The sequence below is a fragment of the Cyprinus carpio genome, chromosome B14 (genome assembly GCF_018340385.1).
Source record: "Cyprinus carpio isolate SPL01 chromosome B14, ASM1834038v1, whole genome shotgun sequence".
Lineage (NCBI taxonomy): Eukaryota > Metazoa > Chordata > Actinopteri > Cypriniformes > Cyprinidae > Cyprinus > Cyprinus carpio.
Window position 1 is genome coordinate 10,200,789 of NC_056610.1, and position 27,403 is coordinate 10,228,191.

A 27,403-nucleotide genomic window follows, 5' to 3' on the forward strand; every position below is an offset into this window, starting at 1 on the left:
TTGGTTTTTAAAAGTGCAGATTTGTATATTTTACAAAAATGATTATAGGACATTCCAGAAATATACAAATATACATGGCACACACAAATCTTGCATGGGCATACACATAAATGCACATACTGTGATGAAGTACAAGAAGCCTATTCCATCAGCAATCACAGTCTGTAAAGATATATAAAGCATCTTTTATAATTCCCTGATGCATGTTGAAAATTCATTAAAGGAAACTGGCGTTTCACGCGAATGTCTGCTCTGAGGTGTTCAGCATTTGTACAAGAGGAAGTGTATAGCCACTATCTTCCTCTAAACCAACCACTTACATTTGCATGGACAAAAGCCCAGACCACAATCACAGCTTTGTTCTTTCTCTGAGGCCCTTGGCTACATGATGGTTTCTGATGACCTAATCTAAAAGTAAACTCAACATCTGATTGGACCACAGTAGCAATGGCTTCAAAAGAGAATAAATAGTAATGTTAATTGATTAAAGTTTCTCTTTGTCCAGAGCCGTGTGGTTATTGCAGTTCCTGGGTTCCATGGGTTCATTCGCAAAAATGTTAAGAGATCTTGTTGTTGAGCTGCCCGGGATAATGTTCAAACTCTTTCTCAGCCTCCTCGCTGAATGAATCCCCTGGAAGCACACAAAATACAAATAAAGCTGAAATTTGCCACCAACAAGAAAACTGAAGGAAAAGAAACTCTTTCATTGGGTGCTCGTCTAACATATCTGATTAAGCAAGCATGTCATTTCATTCCCATCAAATGTTTAATAGAACCAGGCAGGTCTGAAAGGCCCAGCGAACAACAGCCCGTCTCACCAAGATGACATTTATGCAACCAGACACGGTTGCCATCGTATTTGCAGTAGCACCGCATAGCGTTGTTGGTGAAGTCGCTCTCAGCTACCTCAAAGTTGGGGTTAATTATGACCTGAGAAAGAGGAAAACGATAAGACTGATACTGGAAAACCTCGTTGCATAATTGTAATCAAACTTGATCTAGCTAACAGAGCATAATCAGCAAAACATGTGGACAAACGTGGTCTTTTTATTAGTAAATCCTATTCCAGTAAAACCTCTGCCCTCCCTCTGTGTACTTAAGGTTTATTACATCATTAATCAAACCAAATCCTATTATTCTTCTAACCCTTGCATTCCTGGAGAGGATGGTGAGTGCTGTGACTCATCTCCACCACTAGAGAGCAGAACTGCAACGGCTCTTTAAACACTGTTGGACTTGCTGAAAAGCCCAGACAATGGGGTCCTACGGGACCAAAGTCTGCTCATGTAACAGTCTCTCCCGTTAGTGTGCCATCTATCTATCCGAAATACATTTCTACCAAAGTACCAAGGTGGTTACTCTTTCTGTGACAAGGTAGCACAAGTGAATACCTGTAGAATGTAGTTTCCTGGTTTAACGTCCGTGATGTCAATCCACTGGCAGTCAATATCATGTCTGTACAAGTCCCAGCAGCCCACTGTGATGCCCTGCTCACCAAAGTTGGCACACTCGTATTGTTTCGAAACACCTGCAACAAGGTAAGCAACAGCTCAGTGGAGACACAAGCCAGTATTCCCGCTGAAGAACACCTTGAACTAATCAAAGGTGTCATTCACAAGAAACCTGTTTTTGCATTCCACTGCACTTCTATTCCATTGTTTTTCTATTTAAAGCGCTAGATGGACATCTTTGAACATAACTCTCTCGCCATGCATCCATGCAGCATCTCGCGGGTGACAACTGTTTTTTTTAAAAAGGTTATAGCTTAGCTTTGAAAAACAGGCCATTTTTTTTTTTTTAAATAATAGTCAGACTCAGTACTGGATTAAAAACCTCATATTGAGACATTTTAAATATAACTTATTTGAAAACGTGGCACTTTCGAGCACAATGAACGAAATGGAAAATCTATGGAAGCCCATTTCCGCCCAAAAAAAAAAAGTTAATTGCAACTTCTCACAATTCTGACTATTTTTTTCAAAGTTGTGAGATATAAACTCGTAATTCTGAATTTTCTCTCAGAATTGCATTATATAAACTCGCACTTGCAGGAAAAAAAGCTCAGAATTGCAATATTTAAACTCACAACTGCAAGAAATAAATGGAAGCCTGTTTCCACAACTGAATAAAAAACTCGCAATTCTGAATTTTTTCTCGGGATTACAAGATTTAAACTTACAATTCTAAGAAAAAAGTCAATTGCGAGTTTATATCACGCAATCCTGAGAAAAAATTCTGAATTTCAAGCTTTTTATTATAAGTGGCGAAACAGGCTTCCCTTTATTTCTCACAGTTGCGAGTTTATATATGACAATTCTGACTTTATAATTCTGAGAAAAAAGTCAGGATTGCAAGAAAAAAGTCAGAACTCTGAGATAAAAAGTCGCAATTAAATTTTTTTTATTCAGTGGCAGAAACAGGCTTCCATCAAAATAAGTGCTGTAGAATGCAAAAACATTCTGTTTGAACGGTCTAGCTTAGTCAAAGCCATTAGAATGAACTATACTGTATTAGAAGATTTTTATATAACTGAAGACCAACTAAACCAGCTTAGATCAGCTAAGACCTGCAAACTACCTTTGGTTGGTTTAATGTCTTGAATATTTATTTATTTATTCAAATTCAAAGTATTAAATAACATAACAGATGTATAAAGGTGACAGAGCAGGTTAACAGTAATGGTCACTGTAATGTGAAATTATTATAACTGGTAAATAAATACATTTCTATACTTAGAAGTTTAGGGACCCCTAGTGGATAAACAACTGGCCTGACATGATGTTACTCTAAAACAGTTAGAGCTCATATAATTGATAGTACATGACAGAAATATTTTTTTCTTTTATCTTTAGAAAATAAAATTATAGTTATAAAACTCAATAATAAAGTTTAAAAAACAATAAAATAAAATTGGACCTGGTTTCACAGACAGGGCTTAGATTAAGCCAGGATCCGGCCGTAGTTCAGTTAGGGCATTTAAGTAGTTTTTATAAATGTACCTTAGAAAGGGTTGGTTGGTTAGGTTGGTTTTCATTATACAGACATGTCAAGCATATGCCCTTTGACCTCTGTCTTACCTTCATGGCACTCTGTGTCCTCTAGGCAGAAGCTGGCTTTATGTCCATCTGCCACTTTGGTCCCATTTAGGGACAGCAGGTCATAATAGGTGAAGATATCCATACTATGATAGTGCCTGGAGGTTATAAACACAGTCTGCTGAAATCTAACAGGGTTAAACCATCCAAAAAAAAAACATAAGATATTGCTGAAACGTGACTGGTTGTAGAGAATATAACTTTTAAATCAATATCAGCTTACCAATATGTATGTGTACAATAACTGACTATTAGCTACTCTGAATCCTGGATACAGCAAACTACAAATCTGCCATTTTCATAGACAAAATGATTTAAACAGCCTTAGAGAGCAGATTCAGTGCTGTAGGCCTGTAGGACGGAACTGAAGCCATAGAGTAAACACTAGCTTCTCAGACACTGGCCTCTGTCCCAAACCCAACTGTGTGTGTCCTTTTAGCCTGAGCACATAACAGGTTTTCTCATCATCACTGTGTCAGGCAAATGCATTGGGAAACCGAATGTCTGCTAGGAAGCTTGCAGTGTAAACACAGACCACCACAAAGAGTTAATGGAGACTATTCAGAGCTGCACTTATTCATTAATCAACGCAAAAAGCATGGCGAAGAGTATGAAATTCACTAACTATGTAAAAATAAAAAAATCAGTGAACAAATGATTTAAGGTGGTTCTTGAATTAGTTCAGTTGGTTAACAAATCTGTTAAATTCACTCTAGCTGGTAAGTTTAAAATGTTTGAAAGAATTTACTTTTAAAATATCATGAGGATGAGTAAATGATGACAAAATTTTCATTTTTAGGTGTACTGACAGTGCTAGTTTTGCCATGAAATTCTAAAAATTCTAATTATTGTTATGGTGATTTATTTTCCATCGGTTTTTTAACTTGAACTGCCCTGTGGTTGGACAACATCAACAAAACAAACAAAAGTAAATTTAACAGCAAGCAGCAATTACAAGGTAATTTTGAAACTTGTTCCAAATGTTGGAAAGGCATATGGGAGGTCATAAATTATTATGAATCATCATATTCTACAGCTATATGGAGCAAGCATGATATCAGGCCAAAAAACATAATGTTTTTGAGTATGTTTTATAAACGTTGGCCAGTAGGTGGCGCATCCACCACCAGAGGAAAACAGAATACAGTATGTGAATTTTGTAACTTGTTTGTCACCAGGCTTATTGGTCCCAAATGATTCTCAAAAATTCATTTTTAAGGGCTGCCATAGAATTCAATGCACAAAGCAGAATAATCATTTTTACAGATGCAAGAAGAAATTGTAACAATGCAGACATAAAAATATTAATATTTAAGCACTTAGCCCATGCTTCGCCTCTGTGTAGTTAAATGTTAGAGCCATGACAAACAGAAACCACTGTTAGACTGATATAACCAACCCTGGATCATGTCGGCACACATGTGTTCATTTAAAGCAGAGACAGCTAGCATGACCTTTCATTCACCCTGTAGGTTGTCCAGGGTCTTGAAAGCTTCTGCTCTGGTTTGTAGAAAGAAATTTATATCAGTTTATGACCTTTGGAAATCAGATGTTCAGCCGACATGACCACGAGTGCTCAGTGTTAGTAAAGCCATATGGGTCCTTGGGGCTGCAGCTGGATCAGAACGGAGCAAAAGGAGATTCAGCGAGGCTGCCAGACGCGCAAAAGAAAAACAGTTGATAGATCCCTGTTCAAAACAGTTTCAAGTGCTCTCTGCGAACAACATTAGCATAAGTGAACATGAATCTATTCATGCATATTTCAGTCTGAGTTCTAGTCTTGATGCTGTCATGCTTTGACCTAAAACATACTCTTTGCAAATACACAAATGCAGACATGAATGCTTGGCCAGTGCATTGAAACATATTTAAAGGGATAGTTCACTCAAAAATAAAAATTCTGTCATTAATTACTCACCCTCATGTCATTCCAAACGGATTCGGACTTTGTTCATCTTCGGAACACAAATTAAGATATTTTTGATGAAATCCGATAGTTTTCTGACCCTTCATAGACAGCAATTCAAATACCACGTTCAAGGCCCCGAAAGGTAGTAAGGACATCATTAAAATAGTCCATGTGACATCAGTGGTTCAACCCTAATTTCACGAAGATACGAGAATACTTTTTGTGTTCAACTAAACAACATTAACTTCATTCAACAATTTCTTCTCTTCCATGTTCACTACAGTACCACGACGCATGCGTGTGCATTCCTCTTTTTGCAAACAAGCCGCAGCACATCTGGGTTCTACGTCAGAGCATCGGCTCCTGTGTCAGCATCACACACATGCGTTGTGATACTCTTGTGAACGCACAGCGAAGACTCACATGGAAGAGAAGAATTATAAAACAAAAAAATTTTTTTTCACATTGACCACAAAAACAATACCCTTAACACCATAAAATCATTGTTGAGCCATTAATGTCACATGGACTATTTTAACAATATCCTTACTGCCTTTCTTGGCCTTGAATGTGGTAGTTACATTGCTGTCTATGGAGGGTCAGAAAGCTCTCAGATTTCATCAAAAACAATGAAGATGAACAAAGTTTGCATTGGTTTGGAATGACATGAGGGTGAGTAATCGATTACAGCATTTTTATTTTTGGGTGAACTATCCCTTTAACATGCTATCTTGCATTACTGGGCAGTAACAAACCTCAGTACTGGAATGATTTTCAAATGTCTGAGGCATTAAATTGGAAGTTGACAGTTTTACTAAGTTTAATTAACTGGCTTATCTTTCAATTATTTGCCTGAAAGACCAAACTGACAATCGAAAAATAGTTTATGGATGATGGCCATTGTAGTGTCCCTTGTGGCAATACTGAGAATACATTGATAGTAGTCCATGCATTAGACACCATGAACTGACAATGATAATTAGCATTAATTAGTCTAGGATACAAGATTGATAAATGCTGTAAAAGTATTAGTCCACTTTCAGTCTCGTTGTGTTAACAACAAACTATTCTATCTCAGATTTTCAATTTTTTTTATTTTTTTTGTAAATAAAATTTAAAGAACTTCGTAGTGGTAAAGCTGAAGTCACGTGACTGTGGCATAATTCGTTTATAGCCTAAATTTAGCTTTCATTTCTGGTGACTGAATTAACCTCATGTTAAAGGGATAGTTCACCCAAAAATGAAAATTATGTCATTAATGACTCACCCTCATGTCGTTCCAAACCCGTAAGACCTCCGTTCATCTTCGGAACACAGTTTAAGATATGTTAGATTTAGTCCGAGAGCTTTCTGTCCCTCCATTGAGAATGTATGTATGGTTCTTGACTCGAAAACGAGTCAATGTTTCGTTCGTTATCTGGCTCGGCTCTGTCTTCATCTTCACTTCTCTCTTCACAGCAGTTCAGTCAGTGTACTGTTTGAGTAAATGAATTACTCCGGGATATTGGTTTATTTGAACTCAGAGGGAGTGTCAGCCATGTTAAAAAAGCTAACAGCTTAAGTCATTTGTGGATTAATGCTTATTGTAGACGCAAACCGTTTCAAACGATTCAGTTCGATTTAGTGAACTGGTTCAAGAAGATCCGGTTACATCGAGTGATTCGATCGAGAACCGGATGTGCTGTGAACGCGCTCATAACAGACCCGGGAGAGAAGTCAATGCTGAATAAAGTCGTAGTTTTTGATATTTTTGGACCAAAATGTATTTTCGATGCTTCAAAAAATTCTATCGGACCCTCTGATGTCACATGGACTACTTTGAAGATGTTTTTATTACCTTTCTGGACGTGGACAGTATACCGTACATACATTCTCAATGGAGGGACAGAAAGCTCTCGGACTAAATCTAAAATATCTTAAACTGTGTTCCGAAGATGAACGGAGGTCTCACGGGTTTGGAAACGACATGTGGGTGAGTCATTAATGACATAATTTTCATTTTTGGGTGAACTATCCCTTTAAATGAGCGTTCGCATGCTTTTATAGTGTATGTTTTTGGGTGTTAAACACATGCACTACATGCAAGACTGGGCACATAGATGGTCAAGTATACAAGATCTGAAAATCAGCCACAGCTCCAGCGTTTACCTATGGCATTCATGCCACACCCAGGAGTGGCGACCGAGCCGTGGCCGGAAGTCAGCCTTGCCGATGTTGTGTATCACAGAGGAGAAGCGCAGCAGGCGGCGGTGGCCGTACGGCCAGTTGGCTTGAGCAGCTGATTTGGCCAGGCAGTTCTCCTCTGCTGCGCAGTACAGCAAGTGCAGGGGTCGGTCCTCGATGTAAACCGTCTGCTCCACCAGTGGAGCGTTTAGCACAAGGTCCGAAGCCGCTAGGGATTATGGGAGAAAGGGACCAATATTACACTCAAATATGATGGAACAACATCAGCTATTGCTTTACCCCTTCTCTTGCTAACAAACTTTTGTTTACAGGCTTGCATATGACTTACTGTCTGAGCAAATGACGCCAGCAGAGAACTGTGCTCCCGCTCTTTTGCAACTGACGACAGAATGATGCTGACAGTCGGTCAGAGTCATCTCATCTCCTTTACACTTTACTCCACTCAGAACCATCTCTGTCACATTACTGCTGTCCCAGTACCAAGTTTCCTTTACACAGGGGAGAGTTGATCAGTAGATGAATGAATGTAGTAAATTACTGAACATGGATAAAGCAAGAAACCCAATACAAATTATGTCAGTAGCAGACATTAATTAAATGTGAATCAAACAGAATAGCAAAAATAATGGCAAATTCTTTCAATTGGTCAAACAAACAGATAGTCCCGCCCCGAATTTACACTATTGGTTAAGGGTTGCTGGTTGCCATATTCTATGCTACAGTGTTTACAATTAAGTATATGAATAGATTTCTTATAGTTGTTCATCTTTGCATATAAAACTAGGATAGGGAAAAAAAATAATCGAAAATCTTTAAAATTAAGTAAAGAAAATATATACTGTTTGACAGCTAATAATAAAAAATATATTATAATTAAAATTTTATTCAAATATACAGGACACACCTTAATGTTTTAGTAACCTTATCTGGACTATTTTAACTTCCACTGCTAATATGTCTGTTAAGTGTTAAAATAATTCCACAAAAATGTAGCCTCTAGCTTTTTAAAAAAAAAAAAAATTTATGTTCTACTCAGTTCAGAAGTTTTGGGTTTGTAAGATCATTATTGTGTTTTTGAAAACAAAAAGTCTCATGTTAAGCAAGTCTGTATTTATTTAATCAAAAACACAGTAATAACTGTAATATTTTGAAATGCTATATTACAATATAAATATATAATATATAATATTATAAATATTACTTTCTGTGTATATATTTTTAAAAATGTAATTTTTACTCCTGTGATGCAAATCTGATTTTTCAGCATCATTACTCCAGTCTTCAGTGTCACATGATCCTTCAGTAATCATTTTAATAAGCTGCATTTCTAATTATTATCAACGTTGAAAACAGTTGTGCTGCTTAATATTTTTGTGAAAACAAAATATTCAAGTATTCTTCAATATAACATTTATTTGAAATAGAAATCTTTTTGTTAAAATGGTTTTACTGCCACCTCTGAATAAAAGTATAAAAAATAAATAAAAAAAACTTATTGGCCCCAAACATTTGAACTGTAGTGTACACTTCACATGTTAATAATACTTCACATTTAAGGCTAATATGGGATTTCACAACCAATCAATCTGCAGTGCTTGATCAGCCAGTCCCATAGTGCCTTTCTTACTCACAGTGATAGCATGCAGGCAGTATCTGAGGCCTAACTGTCTGCACGCCACCATGGCTTCTCTTATGGTCCAGTTGTCACTGCATACAGTGCCCCACCTGGACTTGACCTGAACCTCCACGCGCCCCTCGTGATCCGTCCTGCCCCCCACTATACGGATCTGCAGACAGACCCCCACTGCAAGGGCTTAGCATGCAAAGTCGGCTAAATACAGTGCTAACCATGTATGAGCCAGCTATGCTTAAGCTTCAATTGCAAAGTTCTATACTATCTCATACTATCAAGTAGTCATTTTAGTGGATAATTGTAATCATTCGCAAAGGCTAGATAGTATTTTATTGGTAAGCGAATGTATTGCAGGGATAAGATGTGTTAGCATTATGCCCCATTCACACTGTTTTTAAAATGTATTGAGTGATTTCATGACACGTCATTAATCCGCAAGTCGGCCATATTGGCGGCACTGAACGTAATAAATGTACATTTTGCAGATTATTGCTGCTTTTTGGTCAATTATTGTTGTGTTTTGGGCTTTACTAATCGGTCGGACCGAAAAAAAAAAAAAACATAGACATAGACATAGACAGTGCTATAGACTGTAAGAAGTCAAGGAGAAGTGTGCAAAACCTGAGAAAAGAAGGCATTTGTGGTTGGCCAAACTGAACCAGGATTTCCAGGGCAAGAATCTTGACAACATTCGTGTTTGTTCTTATCATTTCATTTCAGGAAGGTGAAATATTAGGGTAATATCTTAACATTCCTAAATCAGGATGTTAATCTGAGAAGCAAAAATACAAATATTAAGTAATGTTTTCTGAAACAATTGTCAAAATTAAGTTGTTTAAACTGAGTTTATGCCAATGCCTTCTTTTACCTTTGAAAGATTACTTTTTTGACCCCATTGGCAGATTTTTTTGTTTTAAGATGAAACTTAATTTTAATGCAATTTAAGAAAACAAGACTTTATATCATTAATGTCATTTTGCCTCTTACGTAAATATATCTTTATTTAAGATTTTTTTAGATATTTGTAATGGAAAAAAAATACTGATGAACAGAAATAATTGTTTGCAGTGTTATTTTAGCTGTGGAAAACCTATGCACAGAGCTGGGTAGTAACTAACTACATGTAATCTGGATTACATAATCAGATTCCAAATATACAATACCTGTAATTAGATGAAAATACATTTTAAAATACTCAGACTAGAAGAATTAGACTACAGTTACTTTTTTATTCATTACATGATTACATATTGTTCACACAATAGCAATAAACTAGCAGTAAATAAATAAAATATTTCATTTTTTAGTAAGTGTTTTATTTTGGTTGATGTTATTTTCAAATGCCGTAATTTAATTTGACATTTTTATGATTTAATGAATTATTAGATTTTCGAACCCCTTGCAGATAACAAAAAAAACAAAGTAGTAAAATCTCTAAAACCTAATTTATAACACACTTTAGGTTGCAAACAGAATATATTTTCTCATTATTTTTTTTTATATCAATATGGTACAATTTGTAATCAGTAACGGACTACAATTTGTAAGTAATCTACCCTGCTCTGCTTGCGCATGAAGGCGTGAAGAAAAAACCTTGAGACTGCTAAAAGCATGTGTATATATGTTTAAACAATAACTTTTATGCCTAATTACATAACGCAAAATAGTTTTCATGGATCAGCCTACCTTCCTTTACCACTTTCAAGAAGCAGTCTTTTCTGTTCACATGCTAAGCTCATTCAGCAATCTTGTGAATTTAAAGTCTGCACAGAATTTGCGCCCACAGAAAGTTCAGCAGAAACACACATCAATCGTAAAGATTTGTTCCAGATTTTCCCACATAATCAACACAGAAAATGTGGAAAGCGTGCAGATTCTGTCTGGGACTACTTATTAGTACACTGCAGGTTAAAAACTGTGCCAAAACACGCTGTCCCCACTTGATCTGTTGGAACTGCCTAAAAACATCCTTTTCAGATTTTGAAAACCCTTGCAACAAATTGTCTTTCTATCTGTCTGTCTAGCAATCTCTTTAGGGTTACACATTTCAACCTTCTGATTGTTCTGTGTCTCTGTAACTCGGACCTTTGTAAATACAAATTTTCATATGCTGCTTGAGATGCAGTTTCTGTGCAACCCATGCCCCCCCGCCCCCACACACACAAAAAAATTAATGCTATATTCACCTATTTATCTACCATATGTGTATGCGCATGTGTTTTATGATATATAGCGGTTATCTTACTCTCAGGCCACTGCTGGCATGTCCCAACCCCAGCTGTCTGCACACTACCATGGCCTCCCGAGACGTCCATCCATCCCCGCAGACCAAACCCCAGTCCCTCACCCCACTGCCTGTAGAGAGCAGCAGCTCAACCCTCCCTTCCAACCGCGTTCGACCCCCTGTCAGGCGTATCTGTGATGGGTTACAAAGCAAGCATGAGAAAGAATTAAAAGACTTAAGGACCTTGACTTTGATCATTTAACCTGATAAGCAGTGCTGATCTAGGGCTGTGAGAACTTGATTTTACCATGCATTGCATCACCTATTTGAATAAAAACATGCTCGTTTTAAGTGACTTTACAGATTTTGGTGGTGCAATGCTTTAGTTAGGATCAGCCTTGAAAAGCATTGTTAGTTTCATAGATGAGCTAGGAAAAACTTTTGCCCAATGCACAAAAATGCACATAAGCGTTATGTTAGCTGCACTTTGATGAGAGCCTTAAAGGTTTTCTGTGTGTTGACTCGTACATCAGAGACAATTCTGGTTAAGTATATTAATTGTTAAATGTTGAATAAAAACCTATTTGCGGCAGTTTTTTCTCCAAACACATTATAGTATACATTATCAGTGGAATCATCATGTATGTGTCTGACCGATTTCTCAAAGCCCATGTAGGGGATGTTGCAGATGACGGAGGCATCCTCCATGTGTTTGCAGTCCTTAGCAGTGATGTTCTTATGAGGACAGTCCCACAGGCTCTTCTCATCACCACGACACTGAACTTCATTCATGTAGATGGGACCCATACCTACGGACAAGTGATCATAACAGTTTTTGAATGGGGAGCATATCTGTATGGATCATGGATCAACTATATTCGGCTGAAGCCTTACTATCTACTAGTTATATGGAAGCCCACCTTGGCCCATTTGTGCTCCGGTCAGAGCCTCTTTAGCAGTGCCAAAGCCCAGCTCTCTACACACCACACTTGCGGACTGCAGGTTCCAGTGGTCGTCACACACCGTACCCCACTCACTCTCCTTTAGGACCTCCACACGACCCTCACCTGTCTTTGCCCCGCCCTTCAGACGCACCTGAGACTGGAGAATGAGAAGGAGCATGGTCACTGGAAGCCATAATGCAGGTGTTCTTTGTTATACTTTTGTTATTACCTTCATATATCTAAATGATTTGAAATCAGTTATTAAAACAAGTTTTATCTGATCACCATTGGATTCAGCTTGAATCTGCGAGCTCTGCCCTGTGTGAACAGCGGCCCGGGCACACAGCTGACTACAGCAGCTCCTCCATCGGGACAAGAGGCGCTGGAATTTGCCTTGCTGAACTCCATAGAGCATGCTGAAAGATGGGCCTCATTTCCTGTGCAGGCCACTGAATGGATCCTATACACAGTCTGGAGACTAAACAGAAACACAATTGATCCAATGAACAAAAAACTAAAAAAATACACACTGTATCCCAAAACAGCAGAAAGAACTTCTGCTGAAAAAATAATGACAATGACAGCAAATTATGTACCACATTCAGTATAATACACCAGAAGATGTCTTTGAAAACTGAACTGTGCAGTGCTCAGAAAAAAAACCCTGAATAGAAAGCATGACGGATTTCTCACATTCTATCAGCTTGCTGAGAAATAGTATCCGGTCCAGTGTGAGCAAATAGGGCATGCTGAAATTGCTTTTCCACTGAAGCCCTTGTTTAATTTACCCTTAGAACAAAAGTTTGGAATAATTATAATATTTCAGTGTTTTTGAAAGATGTCTCTTATGCTCACGAAGGCTGCATTTATTTCACAAATCACTAAATGAAAATAGATTCAAATCCAGTAAAACAGAAATATTATTACAATTTATAATAACTGTTTTCTGTTTGAATATAGTTTTAATGTATTTTATTCCTATGATCAAAGCTAAATTTTCAGTCATTTCTTCAGTCTTCAGTGTCACACGATCCTTCAGAAATTAATATGCTGATTTGCTGCTCTCAAGAAACATTTCTTATTATTATCAATGTTCAAATCAGTTGTGCTGCCTAATATTTTTGTGAAAGCTGATATACAAAAAAAAAAAAAACCTTATTTAGTGCATACATACATGCATACATAGTTATGTCATGAAACTCTAAATCAGCACAGGCCTAACTCAGTCTGACATAGTGATATCATTATTCACATGGCGCAGCTGATTTGATTCTTTAGCATAAGCAGCCAATGAGCTTGCTTCTCAACATTCAAATACTCAGCTAGTGTTTGCTGTAGCAGCTTCAGAATGCTTCAGAAGCCCCCCACCTTCCCAAGCTCCACCTGTATAGATCTGCTAGTGATTAATGTATTTTACATATAGGGGTTATTTTATAAATATTATATGTACAGCAGCAGTTTTTCTTACATGCTCACAGAAGCATGTCTATGGATGTATTGGCAGTAGCAAGTCTTGGTACTTGCTCTGCAGCAGCAGTGTTGCAGATCTATTCTGCCAAGACCCATTAACATTAACATTGTCATGTAAATTACCATGCTAAACTCTCTGAGAGTTGTCAAGACAGAAATACAGTTTTTTTGTATTGCATTACTGAATATGGGGGGGGGGGGGGGGGGGTCAAGAGCTTAATGACCCAGACATGTTCTTGACAGCTTTCCAAAGATTCACCCGCAGCATGTCTAGATCACACTGCAATATTTGCTTTATGAAAGGCTAGACTTTTACATTGGTTCGCCTGATTTGTGACACATTCTAGACTCTCACACAGGCGAAACATGACCATGAGAAATCTGGTATGGAGTAATAATACTGTAGTGAGTGGCGTTATGAGGTTGAGTCACTGAGGTTTTATCACACTCCTGAGAGAGAGGATACTTTCCACTCACGTGTGCAGGATTTTTCCTACATTGAAAATTTTTTGGCGGCCGCCAAAACGATTTTTTGTCCCGCCAAAGCCTTATTTGATGTGTAATTGTGTTTTGTGAGTGAAGCAGGCTACAAACGGAGTGACGAAGAGAACGAGCACAGCGCCCCTCCCCCGCGCGCGCACTCTCCGTCTTCAGTTCTGTCTTTGCTCTCTCCTTCGCATCAAAATCAACTGATCCTAAAGGTCGGAAGACCGAATCCATGTTTCACGTGGTGCATTCGGAGAATATTTTTGCTGAATTACCGCTGGGTGTGAATTGAAGTCAAAAAAAGTTGCCTTATCTTCTCTTACAACTTGTGACAAGCATTCCGCACATGCAGCTGACATACCTTTAAATAAACGCAAAAAAATAAATAAATAAAATCTATCCAGTTATGAAACGTTTTGTGTGTGTGTGTGTGTGTGTGTGTGTGTGTGTGTGTGTGTGTGTGTGTGTGTGTGTGTGTGTGTGTGTTTGTGTGTGTGTGTTGACAAATCTTTCGCGATGTCCTAACAGCCAGGATTCCCACACAATTCGTCAGCTAAAGTCCGATTCGCGACCTAATGACTCCTTTGAGCCGATTCATTATAATGAATGGTTAAAGCAATTGGTCTGCCCGTGAGTGTCTGAATCGGTGTATAACAAATCATTACTTCTTAGAAGAACAAACACATCTGAAATGAGAAAGTGTGCTTACCCCATTTAGCAAGTGTTTAGTAAAATTTAGCCTTAATAATCAACAGTATGTATAGGCCTATGACAATGTGTAGTAAATTACCTATAAAATCAATTAGTTTAAAGTTAGACTGGAGTGAGTAATCTCTTTCTTTTACTATCTAGCCTGACAGTGATCATTTTTTCATGAATAAATAGGATAAGAAAAAAATCACAAACTGTTTCTTTGTATTTATTTTAAATTTAACATTTATTGTCAATATTGGCCTTGCGGATCATGTGGGTACTAGGGTTCTCTTTGCTGTGTGTGGATGACCATGTCGGTCAGCCACCACCGAAGACCAATTTTGACCCAGGAAAAACCCTGGTGTGTGTGTGTGTGTGTGTGTGTGTGTGTGTGTGTTACATATTCGTTCCAGAACAAAGCAATCTGTCCAATTAAATTATTGTATAAAAAAATCTAATAAAATATTGGAGAATCAGATCTGTGTACATTGGCCCCAAAAAGTATTTACACACTTACAAATGTCTGAATGTCATTGCATCACAAGATATAAAACCAGGTATGCAAACAAATAATTTCACTGCAAAATTTAATTTCGCATCTGAGAAGTATAATATATCCAGTCTTCTGAATGTGCAAAGTGAGCTATTTCTGAAGTGTATCTAGCCAAGCACTTATGGCACAAACCTGATGTCGTAATTACAAAGATGAAGAGAAGTACAGTATTTTACACATTTCCTTTCAGTAAATTGTCTGAGCCCACAATCATTTAAAAGCAATGGAAAAGATAAATGGTATCTTTTTCATCCACTGAAGATTACTTGTGTTTAGTCAGCTGGTAGGCTTTAATATTAAGTGACATTAAGTGTAAATAAAATGGCCTTCTGTCAAGAGAGGATTTCATCAGTCAGAATGAAGAACAGCCAACAGAAATGTGTTTTTGGAGCTTAACTTCAGCATGCTGAGGACTTGAGCTCATGTCTAAGGAGGTATGAGTCATTCATTCAGTTTAATACACAAAGAGAGAACCCATTGGTTGAAATCATAGCTATTCTCTCAAACAATCAGGATGCACACGTGAATTCTCAGATGGTTGCTTGTTTTTCTGTCCCGTCACAGACTGCTTACATTTCACCATCTGCTGTGAATCTCAGAGTTCAGATGTGGATGATTGTTCCGATTCAGATGGAGGAGAGAAGCCAAACAAGCAAAGCAGAACAAAGCAGTGCAATCACATTCAGCCTTATTATAGAATCATCAAAAACTTGCACAAGCTGGGTGTCAGACTCTGTTCCATGTTTTGTGTGTGTTCCTGCTCCCTGATTGGTTATCATTTCATCCCAGGTGTTTCCCATGTGTAATTTCCATTGATCCCAGGTGTGTCTCATCTTGTTATGTTTAAATAGTGTTCCCTTTTTTCAGTTGGGCGTCCGGTATTGTTCATGTCTACATGTGCTACGTGAGTTTTCCTTGTTATAATTAAACTTCTCTGGATTGATGTACTCCTCGTCTCCCTCTGTTCCTTGCTCCATGCTCCACACTCCACTCAGTAGTGCATCCGTGACAGAATACCGGACCAAAAAAACAAAGTAAGTGGCACCCCTTTTCCCTGCTTTTATTTTGCGTTTTTTTTGCATTGTTTTGTTCCACGCGTTCCTCCACGTGCTCAAAATGAGGAACAAGCCTTGTTTGTCACGTTGGCTCAAGCGAGCACATACACTGTCGTCTTCGCGAGGGTGTTTGTGCCGCTCGTCCTCGCCAGCTCCCTTGAGGGGAAAACCCTAGAGATGCTGTTCCGGATCGGGATGACGTACCATCGCCCAACGGAGCTCCCAGACACCACCAACCTTGGCTGGAAGGAGGCAGTCTGGAGAGCCTCCGATCCTGATCCGGGACCCATCAACCAGCAGTTCCTGAGTCCTGTCAGCCATCCGCGGCTCACCCACGATCACCGGCTGGTAATATGGCAAGCTGAACGAAGATTAATGTGGCAAGCGCAACGAACATTGATATGGCAAGCCCAATGAACATTAATATGGCAAGCCTGCCAGCCCCAAAGCGCACTCCAGTGCCTGCTCCTCGAAAGTGCATTCCAGAGCACCATCCAGTGCCTGCTCCTCATAAGCGCCTTCCAGAGCGCCCTCCAGTGCCCGCTCCTCGAATGCGCCTTCCAGAGTTTGCTCTAGTGTTGGCCCAGACCACGCCTTTTCCCCCCGATCCAGAAGAGGAAATTAGGGGTGAGGAGAAGGGTGTCGGCCCAGACCCCAGAGTTTGCTCCAGTGTCGGCACAGTTCCAGAGCAAAGCCCAGGAAGTGCTCCCGATCCCCAGTCAAGACCAGGAAGGGCTCCCGATCCCCAGTTAAGCCCAGGCTGGGCTCCTGTTCCTGAGTTAAGCCCAGGAGGGGCTCCTGTTCCCAAGTATAGTCCACAGAGGGCTCCTGTTCCCGAGTTCAGCCCAGGAAGGGCTCCCGATCCCCAGTTCAGCCCAGGGAGGCCTCCAGATCCCCGGTTCCACCCAGGAAGGGCAGATTGCAGCCCAGGGTGGACTCCCGTCCCTCCAGATCCCCGGTTCCACCCAGCAAATCCACAGTAACCCCAATTATCACCATCCCCAGTTTAGCCCAGGGAGGCCTCCAGATCCCCGGTTCCACCCAGGAAGGGCAGCGGATCTCCAGTCAGCTCCAGTGTCAGCCCCAGTGTCGGCTCCAGTCCCAGAGCTTGCTCAAGTGCCCGCTCCTCCAGGGTGCCCTCAATGGCCCCCCAAATCAACACTCCAACAATACCACAATTTTTCCACAATGGTTTCCTCTCTGAACTAGGGGGCCCTCCTCAACCAACTGCCCCACCATGGCCTCCCGAGTCCCTAGATTTGCCATGGCCTAGATAGTCTCCTGATCCACCATTGTGCCCCAAACGGGTACCGCTCTGTCCTGAGGGACCTCCAGAGTGCCCACCCCCTCCCCATTGGATGGTGTGTGGCGCGAGGTCACGCCTTCCGGGGGGGGGGGGGTATTGTCAGACTCTGTTCCATGTTTTGTGTGTGTTCCTGCTCCCTAATTGGTTATCATTTCATCCCAGGTGTGTCTCATCTTGTCATGTTTAAATAGTGTTCCTTGTTTTTAGTTTGGCATCCAGTATTGTTTATGTCTTCATGTGCTACTTGAGTTTTCCTTGTTATAATTAAACTTCTCTGGATTGATGTACTCCTCAACTCCCTCCGTTCCTTGATCCGCACTCCACTCAGTAGTGCACCCGTGACACTGGGTTGTATTGGGTGGTTGCCAGAGCATCGCCTCTAAGGTGTTCAGAGTGGTATTTAGCGTGTTTCTATGCAGTTATTATTGCGTTGCTAGGTGTTTGCATAGGCAGAAATCCCGGGGTTGGGGGGGGGGCTTGGTGTCAGGGGAACAGGACCCCCCCCACCCCAATCTGAGGGTTGTCCCCCCTAAAATACTACTAAAAACCACTCTGTGTATTGTAAATGGCAATGTTTTATACTTTAAACAACTCTGTCAGTAGTAAAACAACGCAAACGGGGCAAAAATGTGTTTTAAGTCCGGTGAGTGAGAACACAGTCAATAGTTGTGTTACTTGACTGTCAAGGCTATTTTATTCACTTAAACTGGATGAAGTTATTAATTTCTCTTTAATACAGATGATACCAATGCATTTTTTTGATGAGTCCGCTATGTTAGCAATAATAATGTTACCTGCTTAACGGATGGTAATGTCTACAACGGACATGAGTGCTGTCACAGCGCAACCGCAACAGCTTGAAGTTGTCTAATTTGGTCTCCCTACTGCACTAATAGTAGTAAGGCTGTGTATACTTGTCCTTACAAGTACAAATTTAGCTGTATTATTTGTGTCCTCTTCAAAAATTGCTCTCGAGAAATTGTATGTTTATTTATTTTATTACATATCGCTATGATATTAAATCAGAATGAATCAGAGAGACAAAAACAAACACCACAGCTCAGTAAGAAATTCCCATCAGGGCCTCACTAATCCATATGGTACATTTTTCACTGGCACAATGATAAAAATTCCACATCCCTCACACAGTTAAAAACATGTTGGCCAGCGGCCCAGTGGCCACATATGGGATTGATTTCACTTTTTTCAGGGCTTTGTAAACATTCGTCATTACTTCATGTGACAATGCACAGAAACTGCTGTACAGACGGCCAGCAGAACAACATCACCTAAATGACCCCACAAAACACTGGGGTCTGCAATAATGGATCTTTCTCTGACACTTAATATATCCATCCAGATTTGCGTGTGTGTGCTCACATATTCTGCCACGTTTCATAACTACATATTCTGACTTGCATAAGCAGATTCTTACAAAAGTCTTTTTGGCTGGAGCATGTAAGTGTATGATGATCTATAATGATTCATTGGCTGAGGTTCATGAAATAGAGACATTTTCCATCTTTTTAAGAGTGCCTGAAAACATGCAGTAACTATACATCTTCTTAATGGTGTATATGAGCTCCACATCACATATATTAAAAAAAAAAACCAACAACAAATCACCGCAAAAAAAAAAAAAAAAAAAAAATGCATTTGAAACAATCTTTTTAATCTCTGGATGATCTGGTTAAAATGCAAACACTAAAATAGGTTTCAAATAACACATACATAAAAACTGCACAAAAACGTCCCCTAAGAATTCAAAATAGTCTAGATCACACAGACAAATGATAATTTAGAGGAAGTCAGTCAGCCGCAAATTAGACAGTCAGTGTCGAGGAATTCCAAACAGACCAGGATGCTTTTAAACGGCTGTTTTGATCACAAAGCGGCTTCAACTGTAAAATACAATATTTATTTTGATTTAAAGTAATAAAATACCTGAAACTGCCCCATAAACCACTGTATAATATAACAAAATATCAAACCAAGTGGTATGTAACAAAGAAAGATACCATAAGCACACCCTTTTTGAGAAAAACATTTCACAAAAAAAGACGTTTGTAAGTGATAAGGTTTTCCTTTCAAAAGTAAAGTGCCAATTTGTGGTTGTCGAACATTAGTGGACCTCATGTTCATTAATGTAATGAGAAAACCTGCGATTACTCTATGAGGACATCTATGTGAGCTTGAGGAGAAATTATATCATACATCCACTAAAAATCACCAGTTGAATTTGGTACTCTGGGTTCCAGCCACTTATTTTTAGGGCCCGAGCACCGATGGTGTGAGGACCCTATTGGAATTGCTCCGTTTCTTCTTCTCCAAAATGAATCACATTTTTGAGGGCCTAAACATGCTCAAAAACTCATAAAACTTTGCACACGCGTCAGAAATGGCAAAAATTTACATCTGATGTGGGTTTCAGAATTAGGTGTAGCAAAATGGCTTGATAGCGCCACCTATAAAATTTCAACCGAGTGCGCCTCGAGCTACGTTTCACGTACATGTATGAAACTTTGTAGACACATGTAACACATCAATACCTACAAAAAAGTCTGCTGGTTCAAAATCCGAAACCCAACAGGAAGTCTGTTTCCTGTACAATTTTTGTGCCGTGTTTGCCATTTTCAGGCCTCGTACACAGTAAAATATACCATTGTGTGCTAAACATGTTAGAAACATGCTCAAACGTGCTAGAAACACTTACTAAGTGCTAAAGCATACTATTAACGCCATCAAACAGGAAGTTGTTGTAACTGCATACAATGTCCAATCTGCCTTAAACTTCACATGTTTGATTAGAGACCTGGCCTGAAGACATCTACATGCTCATATTCGGTTATCAGTGATGCGCGGGTCAATGTATTAACAACTCGCACCCGACCGACGTTTTCAACTAACCCGCCCGCAACTCGGACCGCAAAAAAAGAAAAAGAAAATATTGTACCCCACCCGCTTCCTGACCCGCATTTTTTAAAAGTAGTAAATGCTCATCGTAGCGCAGGGGCGTAGAATTGGGGGGGGGGCGCCAGGGACGTGTCCCTACCAATGTCCAGCGACTGCCAAACTGTCCCTAGCGATAGTTTTGAAAAAACAATTAAATATATGTATATGTCTTGTAATTTCGCATCTGATAATGCATCTGAAACATCATACCATTGATATTATTACCTAAGAAGTTAAAGTAAATAGGCTACGTTAGAAAACGGCGCGCTTTCAAGGACGCGCATTTATTATTTTTAAATGGACGTAATCACTCACCGGACAAGAAGCGCAACAGCTGATGATATTGAACTGCAGCGTGCCGGTTAGAGCGGTTCTCGAGTCAAGAACCGGTTGCATCGGTTTTTCGGATCACCAGTACACTGAACCGAGAACCGTTTCTGTCGGACACGTCCGATTTGAGAACCGAGGAGCTGATGATACTGCGCATGCGTGATTCAGCGTGAAGCAGACTGACACACAGCGCGTCTGACCCGAACTGTTTCTTTTGATTGATTCTGAACTGATTATGTGCTAATGTTATGAGCGTGGGGAAACCGAAGACTTGAATGAAGGGCAATCTGGCGAAACTTAAATTTATTTAATAACAAATAAATCGCAATGGATTATGTATAGTAAGTGGATCATGGTTTCTCCGCCGATGACACCTAATTTATTTACTTTATATCTTCAAGACTTAAATCCTCGTAAGCACATTATTGCTGTTACTGTATTTGGATGCATTGTTGCAAAACTTAATTGTAAACTTTTCATGATTATGAGGTTTTTAACTGACTAAAGTTATGATTACTGGCTTTGTATATTTGAATGTTTGATAGACTTGACGCCATTACGTCATCGCCAATGACGTCATTACATCGAGCGTAAAAGAACCGGTGAGCCGTTTTTTCAACCGGTTTATTGAATCGAACTGTCCGAAAGAACCGGTTCGCGGAAAAGAACCGAACTTCCTATCACGAGACTGAGCTCATGCGTCATCTTCGCGCCAGTTATTCAGCCAATAAAGTGTAGTCCTATGTATTTCAAAATTGTGTCTAGTACTATATAAATTACAAAGGCTTAATTGCCATCTTTATTTTCAAACGACCCGACCGACCGCGACCCGAATATCATTAAAAATATTTCTGGATGACTCGTAACCGCAGGTTACGCCGGGTGACCGCAGGCACCCGCTCATTTTGGATCAACCCGCGCATCACTGTCGGTTATAGTTATAGCGCCACCTACTCGCAACAGACATGTGTAACACAGTGGTGCACTATTAGCAACACAGTAAAATATGCCACTGTTTACTAAACATGCTAGAAATATGCTCAAGCATGCTAGCAACACTTACTAAGTGCTAAAGCATGCTATTAATACCATGAAAGAGGGAGTCGTTGTAACTCATGCATACAATGCCCAATCTGCCCCGAACTTCACATGTTTAATAAGAGTCCTTGCCTGAACACGTCTCAAGGCCAGTATACAGAAATTTCTTGTTTTACAATAACTAAAACATGCAACGTCCGATCTGCCCAAAACTTCACATGTTTGGTAAGAGTCCTGGCCTGAAGACAGCTACATGCCAATATTCAGTTATTATCATAGTGCCACCTGTTGGCAGCATGAAATTTGGAACATATAAATGACTGACATATTCCTTGTATATTTACCACTATAAAAGCATATTGCCTGTTGTTCGCTGTTTTCCTATGGCCACCGGGTGGCGGTAATCCCGGGTGCGAGGGCCCTTTCATCGCTGCTTGCAGCTTTAATTTTATATGCACCTTTTATTATTGGCATTGATGGTTCCATGAAGAACCTAAAACAGCTATAGAACTTTTCCATTGCTCAGAAGTTTGCACATAAAGTGGAAAACAGTTATTTCAGATTATTAAAATTATAAAAAATAAGTAAAAGTTCTTTTGAAGACTGCTCAATGAAAGGTTATTTGGATAACCAAAAATGGTTCTTCTGCATTGTATGAATCATATAAATATAATATATAAAAAAATGAATCATAGGTCTTGTAATTTTCATTTAAAATGAAGGTGATAATTTAAAAATTGTGTGCATATTATTATTATTATTATTATTATTATTTTAAATGTGGTTCAGTGTTGTATAGAAAATATTGAGAACATTTCACTAATAAAACCAAGAGAAATGTTTTCCGCATTTTTAGGGAAACTTGAGCAGTTATGAGGCTTGCATTGAGGAACTGATTAAGATGATAAAATTAAGCAAAGAAGGCTACCTATTTATTTCAAGAGAATTAGCTCAATTATGCATTTTTATTGTTATATTTTATAGTTACATAGTTTTATTTTGGCAGTGATTGTAAGTTTCCAGCATGCTTTGCATATGGCTGGATATGGAGGGTAAATATTGAAATTAACTGCTATTTTATGTGTTTTTGAGTGAAGGGAAACATCTGTTTGTTTAATGTTCAGTTATGTTTAACATTTGAAAGAGTTTCTGTGAAGTTTCTGTCGTGACCATTGTGCAGAAGAGTAGAGCTTATGGTTAGGTTGTGGATAACAGCATGTACTAATACTATGAGGCATGATGCTTTGTATAATAAGCAGTAGCCTTGCTAATACCAGAGCAGTAACAAGTTTTTTTCCTACTTGAGCTGTTTAGCTGTATATAGTTTTTAATTTGTATAAGATGAATCAAAGTTAAAACAGGCCTTACTCAAAATCACAAACTTTTGAGAATCAACTTAAAATAAATGAGCACATTTCACTAATAATATTAAATTAATTGTGTCATAGATTAAACAGTTCAGGAGATGATTTATTCTGGTAGATTCCACGAAAGAAATCAAGCCTTAAAAACTATTCAAAAATATTATGTGTAATATTGTTACCATATTTTTTAAAAGTACATAGCACATAACATTTTTACAGTGTATAGCACCACTGTAAAAAGACAAGTGCAGCTTAAGTGTTTTCAGATATCACTAAAGACTACTTTTTGTACTAATCCTATAGAGTTCCAAACATGTGATAAATATGGTCTAAGAGGTTTTTTTGCACAAGATTACAATCTGACTCTTGTATTCTTTAAATGTCCTTTACCTGCTTGGCTTCTTCCCCATAGTTCTCTGTGAAGGGAATCCCATCATGCCACACACCACACGAGAATTCTTGGTGGTCCAGCCAGTGTTGCAAATGTGACCCCATCCTTCCTTAAACTTCACCTCTATCACCCCCTCCGTCACAGGCATACGGCCAACATGGGCACCAGAGAGCGGACGCAGACGAATGTTCTTCATTCGGTTTTCATTCACCTGCATCTAAAACATATATTTAGAAAAGGTCAATTGGATGTAGGGCATATACAGGCTTTGAGATAAGTTCTATCAGTTTTTCATGTACATGCATGTTTGTGGTGAAGAAGTCATCCAGTATATTTTTCAGATGGTTTTAATAAGCTACAATCTCCTATTCCATGAGTTTTTAATGACCGAGCCTGTCTCTTTGGCTCATGCAGGACATGAGTCATCTCACATGAGGGTTTTGGATCTTTAACTGCCAAACCGCACCGTAACTGTGCATTGGCTAGAACACAAACTCTCTACACCATTTACACAAGCACTTCCAAATGTCTAGCCAGAACGGTCCACAAAGTCTGCTGAGCACCTTGCCATAGGACCATCAACTGAAATCTGATTTTGGAGTCAGAACTTAAGGCTGAACTGCAAGGCAAAGAAGTAGCAAGCCACAACTATACCAGTCGGCCTTCTCATGGAAACAAGTTTCCAAAAAAAAAAAACACTGTAAAAGCTCTTGATTCGGCTTTTATTTGTGGGACCTTTGACCTCTCAGATGATTTTGTCAGAGAGAAGTTACAATGAAGACATTTATAAGGTCTGATTACTATTTCAAATAAATGCTGTTCTTTTGACCTTTATATTTTTCCAAGAATTCTGAAAAAAAAAATGTATCACACTTTTCACAAAAAAATATTAATATTAATGTTTTAACATTGAAAATAAGCAATGTTTCTTGAGCAGCAAAGCAGCATATTAGAATGATTTTTGAAGGATCATGTAACACTGAATACTGGAGTAATAATGCTGATTTTTTTTAGAGGGAATATGCTTATGATTATTCTTAAAGTTAGTGATCTAGTAATTTTTGAAAATCTAGTAAATTTTGCTAATTAAAATGCTAAGTAAAATATACTTTATAAACATCTGCACGTACTCCTCATACAAACATTCAGACAACTGAAATTATGCCATTGCAAGTGTTTTTGGCTCTGTGTGTGTGTGTGTGTGTGTGTGTGTGTGTGTGTGTGTGTGTGTGTGTGTGTGTGTGTGTGTGTGGTTATGTCACAAGTCTACACTAGGAGTTAGGTAACTGACATCTAAAAACAGCAGAAAGCAAAACAAATGTCAATCAGTTTCAAATGAAACTGCATTTCTTTGAATCAAATAGAGTGCAAATTATAATTATAATTTGGGAAGGTTTTTAAAAAAAGAACATTCTTCTTGTCAGTCTGTGTTTTGAAAAAAGTTTGTAAATTTGGACGTGAAATCAGTCATTTGCACCATTCCAGTAAACTCTGACACATCTGTAGTGTAACACAAACTGCTGAGTTTGCCAGAGGTTCGTCTGACACCCACTCATGTTCTCTGTGTTCCTTCTGCCTTCCGGACAAGAACACAGAGAACCTTGGCATGTAAACTGAGCAGTGGCACTCCTGCACGTATTCAGCCCTTCCATCTCTTCACTTCTCTTCTGCTGTGCAGTCTCTAATTCTCCAAGCTCTCGTATCTCTACATCTGTCTCTCTTTCTCTGGTGTGGTTCCAGCACACAAGCAGATCATCAGAGACTAATTTACAACAGAGCAAAGACTTTCAGTTGAAGCAGAATGACATTGGCTGTGGACTTTCATTCTTTGCATGCAGATGAGGAAGAGAGAGAGAACATGGGAGGGGAAAGGGGCTGTCAAATGGAGAGAGAGAAGATTTAAAATGAAGTAGGATAAAACAGGTGAAGAGATAAAAGGGGTGCATAAATGTGACAGAAAGTGAATGCAATTCTGGGTTGTGCAAGGTGGTTGCTTATTGATCCAGGACACAAAAACTCTTGCTTTGAAAAGTAACAGCCCACCTCTCCTCAAGATGTTAAGAAAACAAATTTGAAATGTAAAATCTATTTTTTCCCCAAATGATGGACAGCAAATCAGGTATGTTGAATCTATAAGCATTGCTCCAAAACACCATCCCAATAAGCATTTACATATTTATCTTCTTTTTTTTAAGCAAAAGAGGAACAACTGTTTTGAGAAAAACCACAGGCAAACACAACATCAGCAATAAAAACCAGTAAAAATGAGCTTTTGATTCTAAATGACTTGCATGGCACTGCACATGCAGGAGACTGTTAAATCAAATTTAATTGCTACATTAATATGATTTATTGGTGTAATAAAGTGCTGCAAGGATGCCTTATTTTGTACCAATACAAATATTTTAGCACTTCCGGTTCCTTCATCTTGAAGTCAGTGGGGTTTTTTTTTTAATGGATTTTTGGTTAAAGGCCTAAAATAAGGTCTGTGGTTATCACAAGCTCAAGATATTTTTTTAATCTGACATAAAATACATAAGTAATACACCCCATCTTTTAAAGCCTTTACTTGTCTTGAAAAGGCAGTTGCTAACAAGTGTCTAAATGGAACTGCAGAGGTTTCTGAGCACATTAAATTTCACAGGTAAACTCATCTACTTACCACTCTACTTTCACAGCCTCATTGTGTTTATAACCAAGAACTTGCAAACTATTCTAACTCAAACTTTCATGCAAAACAAAACTGAAAGGGTTGTCAGGAGGTTAATGGTTGTGACGTTAAACTCATGTGATTTTAGTGTAGATCATTTCTAGCCTATATTTAGCTTTTAACTTCAGACAATTGAATTTAGGCTTTTAAAAATAATAAAAGTTGTGTTCTTTTGTGAAGATTTTTAGGATAAACCAAACATGTAAGAATTATGAACTTTGTTGGTCACAAAATCTTATTTTTTTGCTATGATTCAAAAGCCAATGGAAAAATCTTATTGGGTTTTTGTTGAGGGAGCCAGGGTGATGCTAACATCCAAATATATCATCAGTGCAGCACTCTAATGGCATCAATGTTATTTTTTTTCTCTGTTTGCCAGAATCAGTGGGATTGCATTGGATGAAAGTCATCATTTACCTCAATGATGTTGGAATCTGCAAAGCCTGGAAGTCGCTCATCTTTACAAACCACCCCTGCGTCCTCCTGGTGCGTGCAGTCACTGTTCCCCCAGCCACGGGACACACATTTCTCTATGCTGTTTTCCGATCCTCCACACATGACATTATCCAGCCAGATTTTACCTGCAGATTTTTGACCAGCCAGGTTAGCTTACAACAGCTTTTCTACCCTTTTCAAAGAGTGTATAGAGAAAGCTGACTTTCAGATGTGAGAAATACTTAAACTGCACTAAAGTGAAAATGACGTTTTGCTAATAAGATTCATTTTTAACTCACCAGTGCCTGGTCCATACTTGGCACTGTGCGACCAGCTTAGTGCCTCCACAAACCCTAGATGGTGACAGAGAACATGAGCGTTGGCCAAGGTGAAGTCGTCATCACAGATAGTGCCCCACTCTCCATTGTAAAACACTTCCACTCTCCCTTCGTTGTGCTTGCGAGGGTATCCCGCCAGGCGGAACTTTATTTTTCCATCCTGAGATGGTGAGGTGGTCTGGCTGAAACAGGAGGGCAGCCAGATGCCAAATAGCACCATGGCAATCACCATATCCCACAATCCTCCTCTCAGCATGGCTTGAAAGTGTGAGAGGTGAAGAGAGCAAGAAAAA

At 39.0% G+C, this 27,403-nt stretch overlaps 1 protein-coding gene and 1 long non-coding RNA gene across 3 annotated transcripts; one reads left to right on the plus strand and one right to left on the minus strand.

Annotated features, from left to right (window-relative positions):
• loxl3a (lysyl oxidase-like 3a) lies at nt 1-27,366 on the minus strand. 2 transcript variants are annotated; one of them, XM_042738007.1, is made up of 14 exons: nt 27,072-27,366; nt 26,755-26,918; nt 23,627-23,844; nt 12,275-12,467; nt 11,966-12,146; nt 11,700-11,854; nt 11,067-11,237; nt 8,820-8,975; nt 7,517-7,676; nt 7,153-7,396; nt 3,078-3,193; nt 1,392-1,528; nt 819-930; nt 1-631 (listed from the first exon to the last, which is right to left on the minus strand). In XM_042738007.1, exons 1-14 carry the CDS (start codon nt 27,364-27,366, stop codon nt 558-560), a joined length of 2,376 nt encoding a protein of 791 aa, XP_042593941.1. In that variant the 3' UTR covers nt 1-557. The 2 variants fall into 2 exon arrangements, with proteins under 2 accessions (XP_042593941.1, XP_042593940.1); XM_042738006.1 differs by lacking the exon at nt 8,820-8,975.
• LOC122139613 lies at nt 15,795-27,195 on the plus strand. Its single transcript, XR_006156421.1, has 3 exons — nt 15,795-16,225; nt 26,717-26,940; nt 27,075-27,195. It is a non-coding gene; the product is annotated as an uncharacterized LOC122139613 (long non-coding RNA).
• Nucleotides 27,367-27,403: the final 37 nt, after the last annotated feature.

Bases quoted from the DNA above. Each gene is read 5' to 3' on its own strand.
- loxl3a (XM_042738007.1), bottom strand. From the start codon at position 27,366: ATGCTGAGAGGAGGATTGTGGGATATGGTGATTGCCATGGTGCTATTT. The intron at 23,845-26,754 runs GTAAATGATGAC...TATATGTTTTAG, and splicing joins CAGATTCCAACATCATTGAG to ATGCAGGTGAATGAAAACCG. The intron at 12,468-23,626 runs GTAAAGGACATT...GTTTCTGTTTAG, and splicing joins ATGGGGAAGAAGCCAAGCAG to TCTCCAGACTGTGTATAGGA.